Genomic DNA, 15791 nt, shown 5'->3' on the forward strand with positions numbered 1-15791 from the left:
ACTTCACTTAGTATGATAATCTCTAGGTCCATCCATGCAGCTGCAAATGTATGCCACTGAGTTTTGACATGGCTAGTTACATGGCACTTCTGTGATAATAGCTAATTGGTATTGGTAGCTACAAAAAAACCTACAGTTAACATAAAACTTAATAGTGAAACATTCAAAGCATTCTTTTAAAGATCAGGAACAAGCCTGAGTGTCTACTACCACTACTTCACGCAACATTGTATTAACGGTCTTAAGCAAAGGAATAGAAAGCAAAGGTATAAATATTAGAAAACTATAGGAATGATTTTGGATTTGATTCTCAGTGAGGTGACAGGTTTTGAGCAGAGTGACAAAATGATTCAACGTACCCTTTAAAAGGGTAGTCGGGTTACTGTGTAGAGAATAGGCTGCAAGGAGACAAAGGCATAGCAGAGAGACTATAAAGGAGGCTATTGCAACAACCCAGGCAAGAGACAGTGGTGGCTTAGATTGGGTTAGAGGCAGTGGAAATGTCAGAAGTGGTCAGGTCACAGATAGATTTCAAACGCAGAACATACACAAATTGCTGATGGGCTGGACATAGGATAGAGAGAATGAGAGGGGTCAAGGATAAGTCTAAATTGTCTTGCCTGGGCGATATATCTGTGCATACGTTATCAGCCTATCTCTCCTTCCCTACTTGGATAAGGGCATCCACCTTCAGTTTCCTTTACCATCACATCACCCCTTCGTTCATGGCAATCACCTACCTCCCCCACCCCCAACCTTTCCTCCTCCTGGATTCTTTATCTCAGTTGATACTCAGTCATCTAAGCTAGAAACTTTAAAATTATCCTGGCTGATGCTCTTTCTCTCTACAGGACTGACTGACTTCGGATACTAATCAATCACGTCTTCCCATTCTAGCTGATTGTTTCCTCCTCCCCTTCCCCATTATCCCTATCCTGGTTCAGTCCTCATTCTCTCCTCACCAGAAGCATTGTCAGCACCTCCTTCCTAATTAGTCTCCCTGCCTCCATACAACCACAATAATCTGTCCTCTGCTTAGAATTACTATTACCAGCTATAGATATTCTCAAACTTGGGTAAAGGGTCAGACACAAGTCGATTATTCTATTACTTAAACAAAAGGAGGCATAAATTCCTAGTGTTTACAGACGTTATACAACTATAGAAAACAAACTTACAAATTACATAGTTGTAGATGTTAACACTTAATGTGACAAATGACCTTGTTTTGCTGAGACCAAATTCCTCTGGAAGAATGAATATGATGCATATGGCCTGTCTCCACTGGCTGTGGAAGGACTGTGAATCTCTCCAGCTCTTTCCTCTCCAACCTTGTGCGAAAACTTCGCTTGTACTGAGACGGCATCTGGCCTTCTCTCGACCCTCCTGCACCGTTTATAATTTAAGAGTGCCTTTATTCTTTTCTCATTAGCCCTTGACAATTAAATAGTAGGAGGCTCTAACTCTCCACAAACATGGGACAGGGCTCTGTCAGAAGGCGGTCACCCAGACGGACGCGGACTGTGCAATTATTTCCTTTTTAGCTTACCACAGAAATAGAAATATAGTACTTTAGAGTATTTGAAAAGAACTCAGCCTCACTCCCTCAAGCTCTGTCGCAGCCCGTTTCACTCTCGAGGCCCACCTGCCTCCCTCCACTCCGCCGCTAGGTGGCAAGCGGCTCACCGACGCCCACCACCGCTAGTCCCAACCCAGTCACCGGGATCGAGTGACGTCACCCATCCCCGGCGATGATTGGCTATTCCTCCGATGACCGGGGGGAGGAGCCAGCGGAGAACCGAAAGCGTTGGGTACGGTGAGCGCACAGGGTCCTGAAACGTTGCGTGCGCACTCAGGACCCCGCACCGCTTTAGAGGTTGGTTGCAGGTCCTCCTCCCGCCTGAGGGGGCAGACCCGATTCCTACGTGATGGGGGCGGTACCTGCCTAGAGGGGTCACACTGAGGGGCGGACTCACGTCGAGAGGAGGGGTCACAATGACTGGTGGAGTCACTCTGAGAGGTGGGGTCTCACTGGGTAGGAGGAACACACAAAGGAGGGGTGTCGCCCTGAGAGATTCTGGTACACACTGATGGTGGCGGTGCCATACTGAGGAGAGGTTTCACTGAAAAAGAGAGGGGTCTCCGAGGGGAACGGCTCCTTGAGGGGCGGGGTTTTGCCAAGGGGTGGGATCTTGCGCAAAGAGGGGCTTCCCTACAGGTGGAGGCTTCTCTTTTGAGAGAGAGGGGCATTTGGACGAAATAGTAAGAGTAAGGTACAGGCTGGAATCTGAACTTTTTTCAAGGGAGGCGGGATGGAGTGAGGAGGAGTCGGGGCCACACCCGGAATGGGCTGGCCAAGGGCTCACTACAGCTCTGGGGCATCACAACCGCCCGAGAAGGTAGAAAGTGTCAGGGAGTCCAGAGGTTTAAGGTGTAAAGGTCGAGAACTGGGAAATGGGCAGGCTGGGCCAGGGCGGAGGCTGGGAAGGCGGGTAGGTTGCTGGGCTACCTCCGACTGTAGCTGGGCCAGAGGGGTCTACTTTTCTGCCCTGCCGGTCCTTGGAGCCCAGGAATCTGGCGGCTTCCGGAGCCAGACCCTCAACCGACAGTGACCTGAGGGAGGGAGGGGAGAAAGGACTCCCAGGGCAGCTAAAAGACATTTGAGCTGCGCGTACGCACAATCAGCCCTGAATTCCCTTCAGTTATTCAGCTCAGGCCTGAACTTATTTGACCCCGACGTCGCAGACCCACTCGCCTAGTGCGTCGCGGCCTCTGGTTGCGGGGTGCGCACCTGAGGGGGCGTGGCCGCTGCCCGGAGGCCGGGCTCGAAGGAGTTAAGCAGAGGCCCGGCTCAGCCCCGCCCCGGCAGGCCTTGGAGCCTGAGCCCCAGCGGCGAAGCGGAGCAACCGCCGCCCGCCCGCCCGCCCGCCTCCGCCTGCGGGGAGCCCGCCCGCCCGCCTGCCCGCCGGCGCCCGGGAGCGCCACCGCCACCGCCCGGCCCAGTCCCAGGCCCTGTCCCAGGCCCTGCGCAGAGCGGCATCCACCCGGGCCCAGCAAGCCGGCGCGGCGGGGGCGGGCCCAGGATCTTCGGCGTATCTTCCATTCTCCTGGGCGGGAGCGGGAGAGGGAGCGGGAGCCCCTGCGCCCCTGACCGGGCTGGGCCCGCTCCCATGGCGAGCGCGGCCTGCCCGGGCCCCGGGGACCCTGCCATGTGAGGCAGGCCCCGGGCTGGGGGCCCGGCCATGGCCGGGGAACGGCCCCCACTACGGGGCCCAGGGCCCGGGCCCGGAGAGGCGCCGGGGGAGGGGCCTCCGGGGCCCGGGGGCGCGGGCGGAGGCCCGGGCCGGGGCCGCCCCTCCTCCTACCGGGCTCTCCGCAGCGCCGTGTCCAGCCTGGCGCGCGTGGATGATTTCCACTGCGCCGAGAAGATCGGGGCCGGCTTCTTCTCTGAGGTCTACAAGGTAGGACCAGCAGAGAGGGCAGAGGGGCGGGACCGAGACTTAGACGCCAGGCTGGAACTAGGGGGCCCGGACCCTGGCGACCCGCCCGACCTGCGCGGGACTCGCCATCCCCTGCTGCCTCCAGGTTCGGCACCGACAGTCAGGGCAAGTCATGGTGCTGAAAATGAACAGGCTCCCCAGTAACCGGGGAAACACGCTGCGGGAGGTGCAGCTGATGAACCGGCTCCGGCACCCCAACATTCTAAGGTGAGCGGCCCCAGGCGCTTGCTGGGAAGCTTGCTGGGGGATAGGGGGAAAATCCCGCGGGAAAAGTGGGAACTGTGGAGAGGCCGGGGCTCTTACAGCCTACCCTGCTATCTTTCCCATCCTCTTCCAGGTTCATGGGGGTCTGTGTGCACCAAGGGCAGCTGCACGCTCTTACAGAGGTGAGGATGGGCCAGGAAGGGGGGGACTCCACCACAACCACCACCAAGGGGAGAGAGAGTCAGCGGCCTGGTGCATCTACAGAGGAGTAATGAGAGGCAAAAGGACCCGGGGGAGGCTTCCCTGAACTTCCCTTCAGGCAAACCACAAATAAAAGGCCTCAGCTGGTGCCAGTCCTTTTTATCCTTTAGAAGGGTGCTGTCCAACAGATCTTTCTGCAGTGATAAAAATGTTCTATAGCTGTGCTGTCCAAAACCATAGCCACTAGCCACATGTGGCTAAGGAGCACTGGAAATGTGGCTAGTGTGACAGGAACTGAATGTTTAATTTTATTTAAACTTAATAATTTAAATTTAAATAGGTGCACCTGTGTGGGACATGCTAGCCTTAGGATATGAATGGGGGACCCTAGGGCACAGACTCACCCTCTTGACTTTTGTGATCCTCCTGAGTGTCCCCAGGCTTACAAGTGGGAGACCTAGAGGACAGACTGAAACTTTGATATTCATTCCCCTTCTCCTACCCCTGTGTCCCAGTATATGAATGGGGGGACCCTGGAACAGCTGCTCAGCTCCCCCGAACCCCTATCCTGGCCTGTCAGGCTCCGCCTGGCTTTGGACATCGCCCGCGGCCTGCGGTACCTGCATGCCAAAGGTGTATTCCACCGAGACCTCACATCCAAGGTAGGCTGGCCAGGTGGGTGGAGGCATGAAAGGGGTTTTGAGATTAGATTGTAACTAGCCCGTGGGTATTGGAATGCAGATAATAGACAGCATTAGGATGTTGGGGCAGCAAGACACTGGAGAATGGGGGACTGGGGTGAGGGGAGTGCTCTGAGGGACTGGGTACCATGCTGTGTTTGGAGTGACGAATGATGTTGCAAGATTGGTGTGCGTTGGAAAACTGGGAGATCAGAGAGGGTTGGAGTTATTCTGGAGTGACGGGTCCTTGGGGTGCATTTTGGGAGGTCAGAGAACAGAAGGTAATGGGTATGTGGGGATGCTATATGTATATGTCAGAACTGTCTGATCCGGCGGGAAGACCGAGGCTTCACAGCTGTTGTGGGCGACTTTGGGCTGGCTGAAAAGATTCCTGTGTATAGGTGAGGTGAATGCCCCATCCCCCTAAATCTCCCAGATGCCCCTTATCTAAGTGAAGCCCACGAGGACATTCCCCTTGGGGTAGCGAGGGGGCTGACCTCATGCCCTTTTGTTTGGGGAGGATGTCTGGGTAGGATGTTCCTGACCACTCTGCCCCTGCCCCTGCAGGGAAGGGGCGAGGAAGGAGCCGTTGGCTGTGGTGGGTTCCCCATACTGGATGGCTCCAGAGGTGTTGCGGGGTGAGCTGTATGATGAGAAGGTAAGATATCAGCCCTTCAGATCCGCGAGGCCTTCCAGAGACCCTTGAGATACTCTTACAAGGCTCCATCCCAAGTTCCTCAGCAACGCTACCAGATATTCAGAAGACCCCCAAGATCCCCTTTACCCCTCATACCCCTTCCAACACATGAAAACTGTCAAGACTCCCCCAAATTCTGACGTATTCTGACAAAATTCTTACATGAAACTGTCAATGCCTCCCCCTGACACTCGCTCCTACCCCTAGGCCGACGTCTTTGCCTTTGGGATTGTCCTCTGTGAGCTCATCGCACGAGTACCTGCGGACCCTGACTACCTACCCCGTACCGAGGTGAATGAGGCGTCCAGGTTTAAAAGGAGGAACTCCAGACTAGGCACATCATAGCCAATGAGGGTTCCCTGGAGGTTGAGGTCCTGACTGGGGGACAGCAGGAGAACTTGAGGACGGCTGACTTGGAGGCCCCTCCTCTCTGTCCCCACAGGACTTTGGCCTGGATGTGCCTGCTTTCCGAACCCTGGTAGGGGATGACTGCCCACTGCCCTTCCTGCTCCTGGCCATCCACTGCTGCAGTGTAAGAGCCTCACTTCCCTCCCTGCCCCCACCCCCACCCACCAGCTGACAAGGCCAGCCGGCCCAGATGAAAGGAGGAAACTCAGGGACCCTCTTCTGGAGCACTGAGTGAAGCTGCCCGTCTCTCCCCATCAGATGGAACCTAGCACTCGTGCTCCCTTCACTGAAATCACCCAGCACCTGGAATGGATCCTGGAGCAGCTGCCTGAGCCAGCCCCCCTCCTCAGGACTCCCCTGGCACACAGTCAGGGTAAGTGAGCACAACTGGGGTCCTTTGGCCTCTCTCTTCCTTAGAACTCAGAATCATCCGGGGAGACTAAGTGTTTTTATTAGTTGAGAAGCCTGGGGGCGGGAGTGGGGTGAGAGGACATCTCAGAGAAGATGGTTTTCTAATTCTAGAGCCTGAGGGAGGGGAACAAGGAAAGAAGAGGTAAAGGGGGCTGGAGGGGACATCTCCCCCTTTCCAAAGCACCCTGTGGGACTCCCTTTTCTCAGCTCTAGTCCCACCAGCCTCCTGGTGAATAATGAGACCCTCAGGGAACTATGATCAGTGCTGAGAACAGTGACCACAGACTTCTCTGTCTACAGGGTCTGTTCCAAGAGGGGGTCCCTCTGCCACACTTCCCAGGCCAGACCCCCGGCTCTCCCGAAGCCGGTCAGACCTCTTCCTGCCCCCATCGCCAGAATCGCCCCCCAACTGGGGGGACAGTCTGACTCGAGTCAACCCCTTTTCACTACGGGAAGACCTCAGAGGTGGCAAGATCAAGCTCCTGGACACACCCAGCAAGCCAGTCGCCCCCCTACCCCTTGTACCACCATCACCACTGCCCTCCACCCAGCTGCCCTTGGTGACCACTCCAGAGACCTTGGTCCAGCCTGGGACACCTGCCCGCCGCTGCCGCTCACTACCATCATCCCCTGAACTTCCCCGACGTATGGAGACAGCACTGCCAGGTCCTGGCCCTCCTGCTGTGGGCCCCTCGGCTGAAGAGAGGATGGAGTGTGAGGGCAGTAGCCCTGAGCCAGAACCCCCGGGACCAGCTCCCCAGCTGCCCCTGGCCGTGGCCACAGACAACTTCATCAGCACTTGTTCCGCAGCCTCCCAGCCCTGGTCCCCTAGATCAGGAGCCCCCCTTAACAACAACCCCCCGGCCGTTGTGGTGAACTCCCCACAAGGCTGGGCTGGGGAGCCCTGGAACCGGGCCCAGCATAGCCTGCCCCGTGCAGCAGCCCTGGAGCGGACAGAACCCTCGCCGCCCCCGTCAGCCCCCCGGGAGCCCGAGGAGGGGCTGCCCTGCCCTGGATGCTGCCTCGGCCCCTTCAGCTTTGGTTTCCTGTCCATGTGCCCCCGCCCCACACCAGCTGTGGCCCGCTACCGCAACCTGAACTGCGAGGCGGGCAGTCTCCTCTGCCACCGGGGGCACCATGCCAAGCCACCCACAACCAGCCTGCAGCTGCCTGGGGCACGCTCTTAGCAGTGGGGCCTGTGGTCTCCGGCCTCCACCCTTGGCCTTCAGGATGCCCTGTGAGGACAGAGCGCACATGCTGGACTGTGCCAGCCCCGGATGGGCTGAGCAGCTCTTCTCCCTGTAGAGGGGAACCTCGGCGTGGACGTGAGGAACAGAACATTTCTTTCGCATCCCCTGAGCTTGCTCTCCCGTGGGGATCACTGAACCAGACAAAGCGTTGCTGACACACGAGACTAACACGTGCAAATTATTTAAAAATATTTCAATAAAACTGCCTGGCTGGCTCCGGGCTGCCCCTATCCGCTCAGCCCATGCGCCCTCCCCACCCATTCCACTATGGGAGGTTTTGGGGGAGGCCAAAATCTCTTCTAGAAGCTGCTTCACTCTTTCCCTGGGAACAGTCCAGTTTCTGGGACAGGATCTCTGTTGGCAGCAGGCTTGCCTAGAAATGTTGGGCGTGGATCAGCCCTTGGCCAGGCACTGTCCAGGCAGAGTGAGGACACGCTGGAGGGAGGTGGATCTTAGGACCTGCAGGCTACAGCTTAAGGATGAAGGGCACAGGCTCTCGTTGGCGTGAGTATCTGGAGGATTAAAGAATCAGGGAGCTCCACAGTTGACTGTCCCTAAGAACCCTCATCCAGCTCACCCCATCTCCTCCCCAGCTCCCTCGACAGCCACATAGCCAGCCTCCCCTGCCCAGCATCCCCTTATATAAGCACAGCCTGGAGGCTGTGGACATGGCTGTCACTTACAGGAACAAGTTTTCCCCCTGGCCTCTGGGCCCCTGCCCTGAGACCCTCTGCCCCCGGACTCCCACGCCTCAGTCCCATCCCCGACACTTACCCAGCTCAGGGCAAAGAGGGGTCCCCATCTGGATACCTGAAAGCTTCCATCTCACAGATGGAGGGAAGAGAAGAATAACAGTCCTCTACCTTCAGACTCGCCAGCCGCTCGCCTTCTACCTTGACACATCTTTGGCTTTGACTATAAAACCTAAAGGGTGGTGATGTAGCACTGGGGTAAGTTCTGGCTCCCTCCTACCCTGTCCTCCCTTCTCTTGCCCTGCACAAACCTAACCCAGTCGTAACTCACCCTGCCTACCTAAAGCAGTGTGTGGGATGGTTCAGGTACAGGTGTCTGGACCCCAACCCGAAGAGGCTAAAGGACCAGGGAGGGAAAAAATCACCCAAGGTCCTAAAGATGGAAACTCCAGTTAGGTAACTACCCTGTTTCAGGGTCCCTGGGGTTGATTCTCAAAGTTAACCCCATTGCTTCCTTTCTCACTTCCCTGGGGCAACTCTAGTATACCAAGTGGCCTTGACTGAAAAAGTACAACCTCAGTTTGGGTAGCCTTGTCTGGGCTGAGAAGTTAGAAGGCCGGGGTTCTTCATCAGCTGTGAAGCCCTAGCTAAATCCTCAACTTATCCCCCTGAGAGAAAGATGACATAGGTCCCAAGCTGGTAATTTTTTTTTTTTTTTAAATCACATGCCAGGGGTGGCTAGATACTGGGGATAGAATAGAAAGCAAGCCTGCCTGTTATTAATCAAATAGAAGAAATGGACAAATAGGCAATTATAACATTGATTTGTGAAAAAGTTTTGAGAGTAGGACCTGGAGGGAGATCTCATTACTGTGTCTTTATGAAGGGATTATAGAGGATTTTTGTAGCCCAAAAATCCTAACAAACTTACCCATTGTATCTTGTACCATCATTCCACGGCCAGAACTTATTTCTGAAGTCAATCCAGTATGTTTCAGCTGAACCACCTTGTGCCAACACCTTACGTAAGCTTCTGATATAAGTCTGAAGGGAGATTCGGAGAGACCAGAGGTGTGTGAGGAGTGATGGGAAATATTGGAATAGGAGGAGGGAGGGGGTGTCGGGAGGAGGGGACCTGGGCTGATGGAAGAAAATGAACACTAGAGGGGCTATGAGCTTTGGCAAGAGGACTGTGCCCGACCTTGGTGCGTGACATCGGCTCATCGGTGACCATCCCCGCATCCTTCAAGTGCCACCCTGCACACGCAGGCTGACCCTTCAGTTCACGTGCGTGCATGCGTGCACACGCGCACACACACACACATGCTGGGTAAGAATTTCTGCCAGCCTTTGAAGAGTCATTCTGTGGGCTGTTCTGGTCACAAGGAACCAACCCCTACAATCCAGCCCACCAGGTATGGAACCTGTCTGCCTGAGAGGCCGTGAGAGTCAAAGAACCTGTTCAGCAGCCCAGAGCTGACCAGAAAGCTGAGATGAGAGACAGGTTAACGTAAAGATGGCTTGTTAAGTTTCAACTCTCACGCCAACCCTAATCAGTTAATAGGGCCATCTGGAGCACTGTGCTGAGAAGCTGCATGGAAAAGGGACGCACGCCCTGTGTGCACTGCCATCCCTGACTTGATGACATATGTCCCTTTACCCAAGGATACCCATACCGTCTTTGAATAGGGGTTTTCTTACTCCATATGAATAAGTTTCGCTGATTTTGGCCAGTTCAGAGGACAGAGATTTACAATGGTTTTGGCTCTCCTCCCAACTTCTCTTCGTAATTGAGATGTAAAAGCACCTCCTCTCATTCGGTATCCATCCCAAGGGACAGCAGGAATCTAAAAAGCAGAAAGAGTGTGACAGCTCTGCCCAGACCCAGGAGGGAGATCTCAACACTTGGGATGAAAGTGAATACTCAGCAATCTGGTTGCTAACAATGTTCCCTGGGGTCGAACCTCAGTGCCTTCACTGACTTCTGGTCCTTAATCTTTGCAATCTTTCTTTCTTGCCTCCCCTGGAAATGCCATACCTGTGCATACTTAGTAAAAGCCTTTAACATTCATCAACTTTACTCCTTAAAATATCGGAGGTTTATTTGAAAAGGACTGGTGGTACTATCTCCAATTTCTGAACAACTGCCGTTTACTCCCCCATTCTGGCTAACTTCACCTGGGCCCCCGGTAAACAAGTGTTCAATAGGCCTCCCATTCATCTCATTGGCTCCCTAAAGCATTTCTCACTGCATATTCAAACTTTCCCACACTCCTCAAGCGGGTAGCCACCACCTTCCCTTCCACTCTTGCACAAGTAGACAACCTCGCTGCCTGCTTTCTGAAATTGTCAGATACTTGACGTGTGAACTCTCTCCATTTTCCTCCTCTCCACCTCAAAATTTGTCTCTTCTCTGTTCCTCTTTTCCTGACTGTCAGAAATAAACCTCCCTCTTTCTTTACCATCCCGCACCCCAGTCTATGCTCCCGATCCCAACCGACCTCCCTCCGTTGCTTTGTCCCATCTGTCCTACCTCCGTCACTCAAAAATCACTCCTTCTCCTCCAGCTCCCTCTCTTCTGTCTACCGTTTTCTCATCCCCACCCAGCTACCGCCTTAGGTTACCGTCTAACAGCAACTTAAAGGAATAAAAAGAAGTCAGTCGTTGTGGCCAAATGGACAAGGGCGAGGGGATAAGCAGCATGCTGAAAGGTAGGCAGGGGCCTTGGAGGCCGGGTTGAGGGTTTTTTTATTTTTATATTATGAGCAAGAGAAAGTCAATGTAGGGTTTTACACTGAAGCATTTTGTACTCTGGTTGTATCCCAAGTGCCTGGGTACAGTGCTAGACATACAGTATGTATTCCATAACTTTTGATGTAATTAATTAAGTGAAGTGACATGATCTTAACTGGGATGACATGATCAGATTTTTGTTTTTAAAGGATTACTCTGGCTGCAACATGAAAAGTGGATTTGGAGGGGGGATGTTTAGGAAAAACATTCAGCAAGCTGTTGCAGTTATCCTTGCAAGACATGAAGATGGGGAAAAATGCAAATGGATATATAGACTTGTTGATCAAAAAATAGAGGGAGTTCCTCTCTGACAGAGTAGGGCACCTGCTGAGAGTGAGAGAGAGGGTAGTAGGGTACAGAGAGCCAGCCGACCACTGCAGATTTGCCAGGCAGGCAGTGCTGGGGCCCCAGCTGAAGTTGAGACTAGAGATTTGTGGCACCAAGCAGAATGACTGCACAGCTTGTCACCCCTGGGTGCAGGCATGTGCATTCATCCAGGACAATGGAGCCAACGAGTGAGTGGGGTGGCTAAAGTGATGGGTCCCCAAATCCAAGATGGGTAGAGAGAGAAGTGAAGACAGGTGATGGCTGATGGGCAGGGAGGAAACAGGGGAGCCAGCAGGTTGGAGGCCTCCGTGAGGTTGAAGAAGAAGTGTATGGAAAGCCTATAGAGGGACAGTTGTGGTCAGAGTGAAGACCCGAAGCCATCCTTTCAGCGGAAGAGCAGTTTGGGATGCTGAGGTCTAGGGTTCAGCTGTGGGGAAGGAGGGGGCAGCACTGTCATGGAACTGAGGCTTGTAGAGAATGAGAAGGTTAAAGAAATGAGGGCGGGGGGTGTCTGTACCTAACCTCTCTGTTTTAAGCCTTGGGGGAGTAGCCAGATGCCCCTGAGCTAGACAGAGCCTAACCTCTAGACAACCAGTCCATGGACATTCCAGTCCCCTTGGGCTGGGGACCCTGCCTCAACCTCAGCCAACTTTGGCAGACCTTCTATGTGTCCCCCTCCCTCATCCCCACACACGGGCTGGACTCCTCCTTTCAAAAGGGATGAGCATTCCACCCTAATTCCCTGTCCTACAACACCCCTGGCCACCTCATTGCGAGAGCTTCAGCTGCCTTGCCCCAACCCCAGACTGTACGTCATCCATCAGTAATTCTTAATCTTTTGGGGAATCTCAGATGTAGAGAGAATTAATTAAAGCTACAGGTCCTCTCTTTAGAAAAACATGCGAACAATCAATTTCACATCCAAATTCAGGGGGTTCCCAGATCCTTGACACTGATGTCAAGCCAGGTGAGCCCTGAGTTTGCTGCTCTGGACAGTGTCATTTGCACTGCTGGCTACCACCCTCTTCTCCCCTACAGGATCAGCCTTAGAGCTGGGTGAGCCCTCCCTAAAACCAGGATGCAGCTAGATCCTTCGCCCTGTTGGCCCAGGCTGCACAGGTCATGTCAGCCAGCACTCTGGTTCATTACCCCTTTCCTGAACAACTCAGTGGTTCCCTAATAGATAGATAGACCCCTCACTTCAATCCATCCTTCATGGCAGGTCCTACCATCTCCCCTTTCCCAGAGCAGATACCTGGTGAGGGGCATGTGAAGAAGGGCTTCAGTGTGTCCCGCACGCTGCTCAGCCTCTGCTCCAAGTTCACACTTTGTATCTCCTTATTTCTCAAGGCCTCTTTTGTTTGCTCCCCATCCGACTGGCAGGCCTGCAACTGCTCTTTGGTAGCCTGGCCAACCTTCTGTTCCACCTGTAGTCTTTCCTGACTCTGGGCCAGCTCTCTCCTGGACCCCTGCAAATCCTCTTCCTTCTGCCCCAGCTCGGTTATCCTTAGGCGCAGCTGCTGCCTCAGGGTGCTGTTAGTGGCTTCCAGAGCCCTGCTCATCTGCTGGAGCTGCTGAGACACCTGGAAATCTGTTTGGCCATAAAGAGAGATTTGGAGGACATCTTCAGCCATGCTCTGGTGCCCTGAGGCTTCAGCATCAGTCCTTTTGCTGCTTCTTGCAACTTTTTGCATAACAGGCTGGAATGGAATATGAGATCTGACTGCCTAAAGCTTAAGGAGGTACTGGATTAGGTGAGGACAATTTAGGAAGTCACGGCACTCTGAAACAGACCTGGCTGGCAGCCAGACGAAAGCTGAGGATGTGGTGGTAGTGATTCCGGGCCCTGCTGAGGCAGGGCAGCTGTTGGGGAGAGTGGGGGAGAAAGTTGTCTGGGGTAAATGGGAAATGGGGGGCAGCCATACTCACAGTGCACTCCCAGGCAGATGGCAGCCACCCCTAACAGCAGGCAGGTGAGGAGCAGGCCCAGAAGGAGGTACTGCATGTAGGATGCTTGGCCTTAGGGAGACAGTGGGTTGGGGGGCAGTGAGCCCCACCAAAGTTGATAGACTGAGGGGGTGTGGGTGAAGGAGATTCACGGGAAAGAGCATCCCGCAGAGGACTTGGAGCACGCGCGGTGGTTTCTGTCCGGCAGGGTTTCCGCAGGTGGAGGAGGTAAGGTCTTCAGAATAAGGGCTGGGGATTGTTACCAGTAAGGACTGAGGGGCACTACCTGGTAGGACGGGGAACTAAATCTCAGACGGAGACCGGAGGGGGGGGTACGTGAATGGGGACCATAGTAAGGGGGAAGGGGGCTGAGGATCTGGGTCGATGCGTCGGAAAGATCTCTCTAAGGATGAGGGTGAAAGCGGCAGGGGAGGGTGTCACGGGGCTGCCCGGGCTGACCGGAGGGCTGCGCCCCGGGCTCAATCCACGGGCCAGACCTGCACACCGCGGGGCCCAGCACCACCTCCCGCGGGGACCGGTGCCAGCACCTGACTCCGCGACCACCCCGGGGGGCCTGGTGGGGAAGGGCTGCCCAGCCCGAAGCCGCGCCCCGCCCCCACTCGCTGGCCCGAGACGAGCTGGGCAGCGGGCGGCGCGCGCGGGGCGGGGCGAACCGGGTACTCACAGGGGAGAATCCGCCCGGCAGCTGGTGACGTCACGGGGCTCCAGGCGGCAGTTGGCTGCTCCGACTGGACCCCTGCGGAAGGGATCGGCTCCAGTTCGAAGGTGGGAAAGCCAGGAAATACCCCTTCTCCCCACCCTCACGCCCTCCACCGCGCCGAGACTGCAGTCTGTCCAAAGGTGCCTTCTGCCACTGCTCTGGGACACCCTTAGCGCTCTCCGGAGTTCCGCATCTCCCCTGGGACTCTCGTGTCCCTCCTGGGTCTTTCCTTATCCTTTCCCTGGGGACCCTCTATCGCCCTCCTGGGTCTCCCTTTATCTTTTACTCTGGGGGCCCTCATCTGCCTGCCAAAACCCTCTCCCCGGGAGGGCTCTCCCCCTCCCCCTCCCCCTCCCCCTCTTCTCTCTCCCGGGACTCCCCATTTCCCACTCGCACTCAGCTCCCCAACAGAGCTGCCTGATCCCTCCGTGGAGCCCTAGCTCCCCACCGGGATCTCCACCTTACCCCCCGGGAGCTTTATTCTTCCTTAGCTCCCATAATTGGTGCTCATTCTCTTCCTGAGAATCCCCAGCCTTTCTCCAAGAGTACTGTCCTCCCAAGAACGTTGTGTGGACTCCCCAGCGTAAGACACAGTCCCCCATAAACGCACATCCCCTGGGCTCTCCAGACCTGCTTTGTCCCCTAATCCAGCGGAAGCCAAGCTTGAGGGTCCTCCTGGGCCTGGGGACACTTGAACGTTCTCATAGGTGAGTTCTCCGTCTTCATCAGCCTCTGGGTATGGAGAGGAGAGAAAAGGTGGTGTCAGGATTGGGGTCTCTGGGGTGGGGGTGGGGTCTTCAAGGAGGGTGGAGATGCAGAATCAAGGAGACACCTTATCCACCCTTACCTTCTCCCAGCCGGCTGGAGATGCTCTTCTTCAGGGGCGCCTTCACAAATCGCAGGTCTGCATAGGTGACGGCCTCGGCCATGGTCCTGAGCACCTCTGCTCCCGCCCGCCTCCCTCCTCTCCCACCGGCCCCAGGCTTTCTTGCCACTCTCCCTTCTGTCCCTTCACACTCTTAAGCTCTGTGTTCCCTCCGTGACTGTACAGCTTAGTGCTTTGCCCTGTGACTTCCAGTCACAAAAGAGGAAGATGTGACCCAGCCTCAGACAGATGGGTTCAGTGAAGCAGACGGCATCCCTGAGCCCCGGCCAGAGGGGCAGGGGAGGGGAACCTGAGGTCCAGAGTATGGGGTTCAGGGCTGTGGGGTGTCACAGAACCAATACTCAGGCCTGTCCCTGTGTCTTGCCTGTGCTCCTCCTTCATGCATCCCGGACCCACCTTGACAGTGCTGGGCTCCAAACGCCCACCCTCATCCTCTACCCTGATTTGCCCCACGCTTCTTTCCTGGCTGCCCAGCCCACGGGCTTTCTATGTGCAGTCGGAGCTCTTTTGTGCTCAACTGACCAAAGAGGATCTCCCTAATCATTGCTCCAGGGTGAGGCTTCATCCTCCCCATCAGATTGAGGCGTCCTAGTGTGGAGCCCTACCTCCTCCTCATCCTGAGCTTCCCAGTAGATATGAGTTCCCAGAAGGGGGGTCCCTGATTTGGTGGGACTTTTCTCTCCATCAGTTTGGGGGCTTTCAGGGTGGGCCCGGCTCCCCTCCTACTGTAGTCCTACAGAGCTGCTGAGAATCCCACACACAGAGACGTTCTCAGTCCAAAGCCTTTCCTGGGAATGAGGCAACGCTTTGGAGGATGCAGAGCATCTGGGACCAAACTGCTCGTCCTGTGTCAACACCCCCAAACTCTCGCTTCACAGCCTTTCCCTGGCCTCCTTCACCTTTGTTGCCCTAATGATCACACCTGTGGCCAGTCTGCCTCTTCCTTGTTCCATCCTGCCTTCTGGCAGACGGACGTGACCCCTGTGTTCCAATATCTGAGCCAGACCCAGCAAGCTGAGTGCAAGAGGCAGAAGCTCTGGGAAAGGCCGGGCTGAGGGTGAGGGTGAGGGACAC

At 55.2% G+C, this 15791-nt stretch overlaps 2 protein-coding genes across 3 annotated transcripts; one reads left to right on the forward strand and one right to left on the reverse strand.

Annotated features, from left to right (window-relative positions):
• Positions 1–1876: 1876 nt before the first annotated feature.
• TESK1 (testis associated actin remodelling kinase 1) lies at positions 1877–7557 on the forward strand. Of its 2 annotated transcripts, XM_081238133.1 has the most exons (11): positions 1877–2020; positions 2703–3461; positions 3586–3707; positions 3838–3886; positions 4421–4567; positions 4904–4986; positions 5153–5243; positions 5490–5573; positions 5725–5814; positions 5949–6063; positions 6402–7557. In XM_081238133.1, exons 2-11 carry the CDS (start codon positions 3243–3245, stop codon positions 7286–7288), a joined length of 1887 nt encoding a protein of 628 aa, XP_081094259.1. In that variant the 5' UTR covers positions 1877–2020; positions 2703–3242; the 3' UTR covers positions 7289–7557. The 2 variants fall into 2 exon arrangements, with proteins under 2 accessions (XP_081094259.1, XP_081094258.1); XM_081238132.1 differs by lacking the exon at positions 1877–2020 and having other exon boundaries at positions 2219–3461.
• Positions 7558–7741: 184 nt separating this feature from the next.
• Positions 7742–14772, reverse strand: CD72 (CD72 molecule). Its single transcript, XM_081238134.1, has 9 exons — positions 14679–14772; positions 14462–14563; positions 13796–13867; positions 13093–13182; positions 12419–12754; positions 9745–9890; positions 8975–9087; positions 8162–8275; positions 7742–7863 (listed from the first exon to the last, which is right to left on the reverse strand). The coding sequence occupies exons 1-9, from the start codon at positions 14758–14760 to the stop codon at positions 7818–7820; spliced, it is 1101 nt and encodes a 366-aa protein (XP_081094260.1). The 5' UTR covers positions 14761–14772; the 3' UTR covers positions 7742–7817.
• Between the last annotated feature and the right edge of the window lie 1019 nt (positions 14773–15791).

Source organism: Mesoplodon bidens, assembly GCF_964165515.1.
Source record: "Mesoplodon bidens genome assembly, chromosome: 6".
In the NCBI taxonomy this organism is placed as follows: Eukaryota; Metazoa; Chordata; class Mammalia; order Artiodactyla; family Ziphiidae; genus Mesoplodon; species Mesoplodon bidens.

Bases quoted from the DNA above. Each gene is read 5' to 3' on its own strand.
- TESK1 (XM_081238133.1), top strand. From the start codon at position 3,243: ATGGCCGGGGAACGGCCCCCACTACGGGGCCCAGGGCCCGGGCCCGGA. The intron at 3,887-4,420 runs GTGAGGATGGGC...CCTGTGTCCCAG, and splicing joins AGCTGCACGCTCTTACAGAG to TATATGAATGGGGGGACCCT. The intron at 5,815-5,948 runs GTAAGAGCCTCA...TCTCCCCATCAG, and splicing joins TGGCCATCCACTGCTGCAGT to ATGGAACCTAGCACTCGTGC.
- CD72 (XM_081238134.1), bottom strand. From the start codon at position 14,760: ATGGCCGAGGCCGTCACCTATGCAGACCTGCGATTTGTGAAGGCGCCC. The intron at 12,755-13,092 runs GTGAGTATGGCT...ATGGCCAAACAG, and splicing joins CATCTGCCTGGGAGTGCACT to ATTTCCAGGTGTCTCAGCAG. The intron at 9,891-12,418 runs GTATCTGCTCTG...TCTGCTTTTTAG, and splicing joins CTTCACATGCCCCTCACCAG to ATTCCTGCTGTCCCTTGGGA.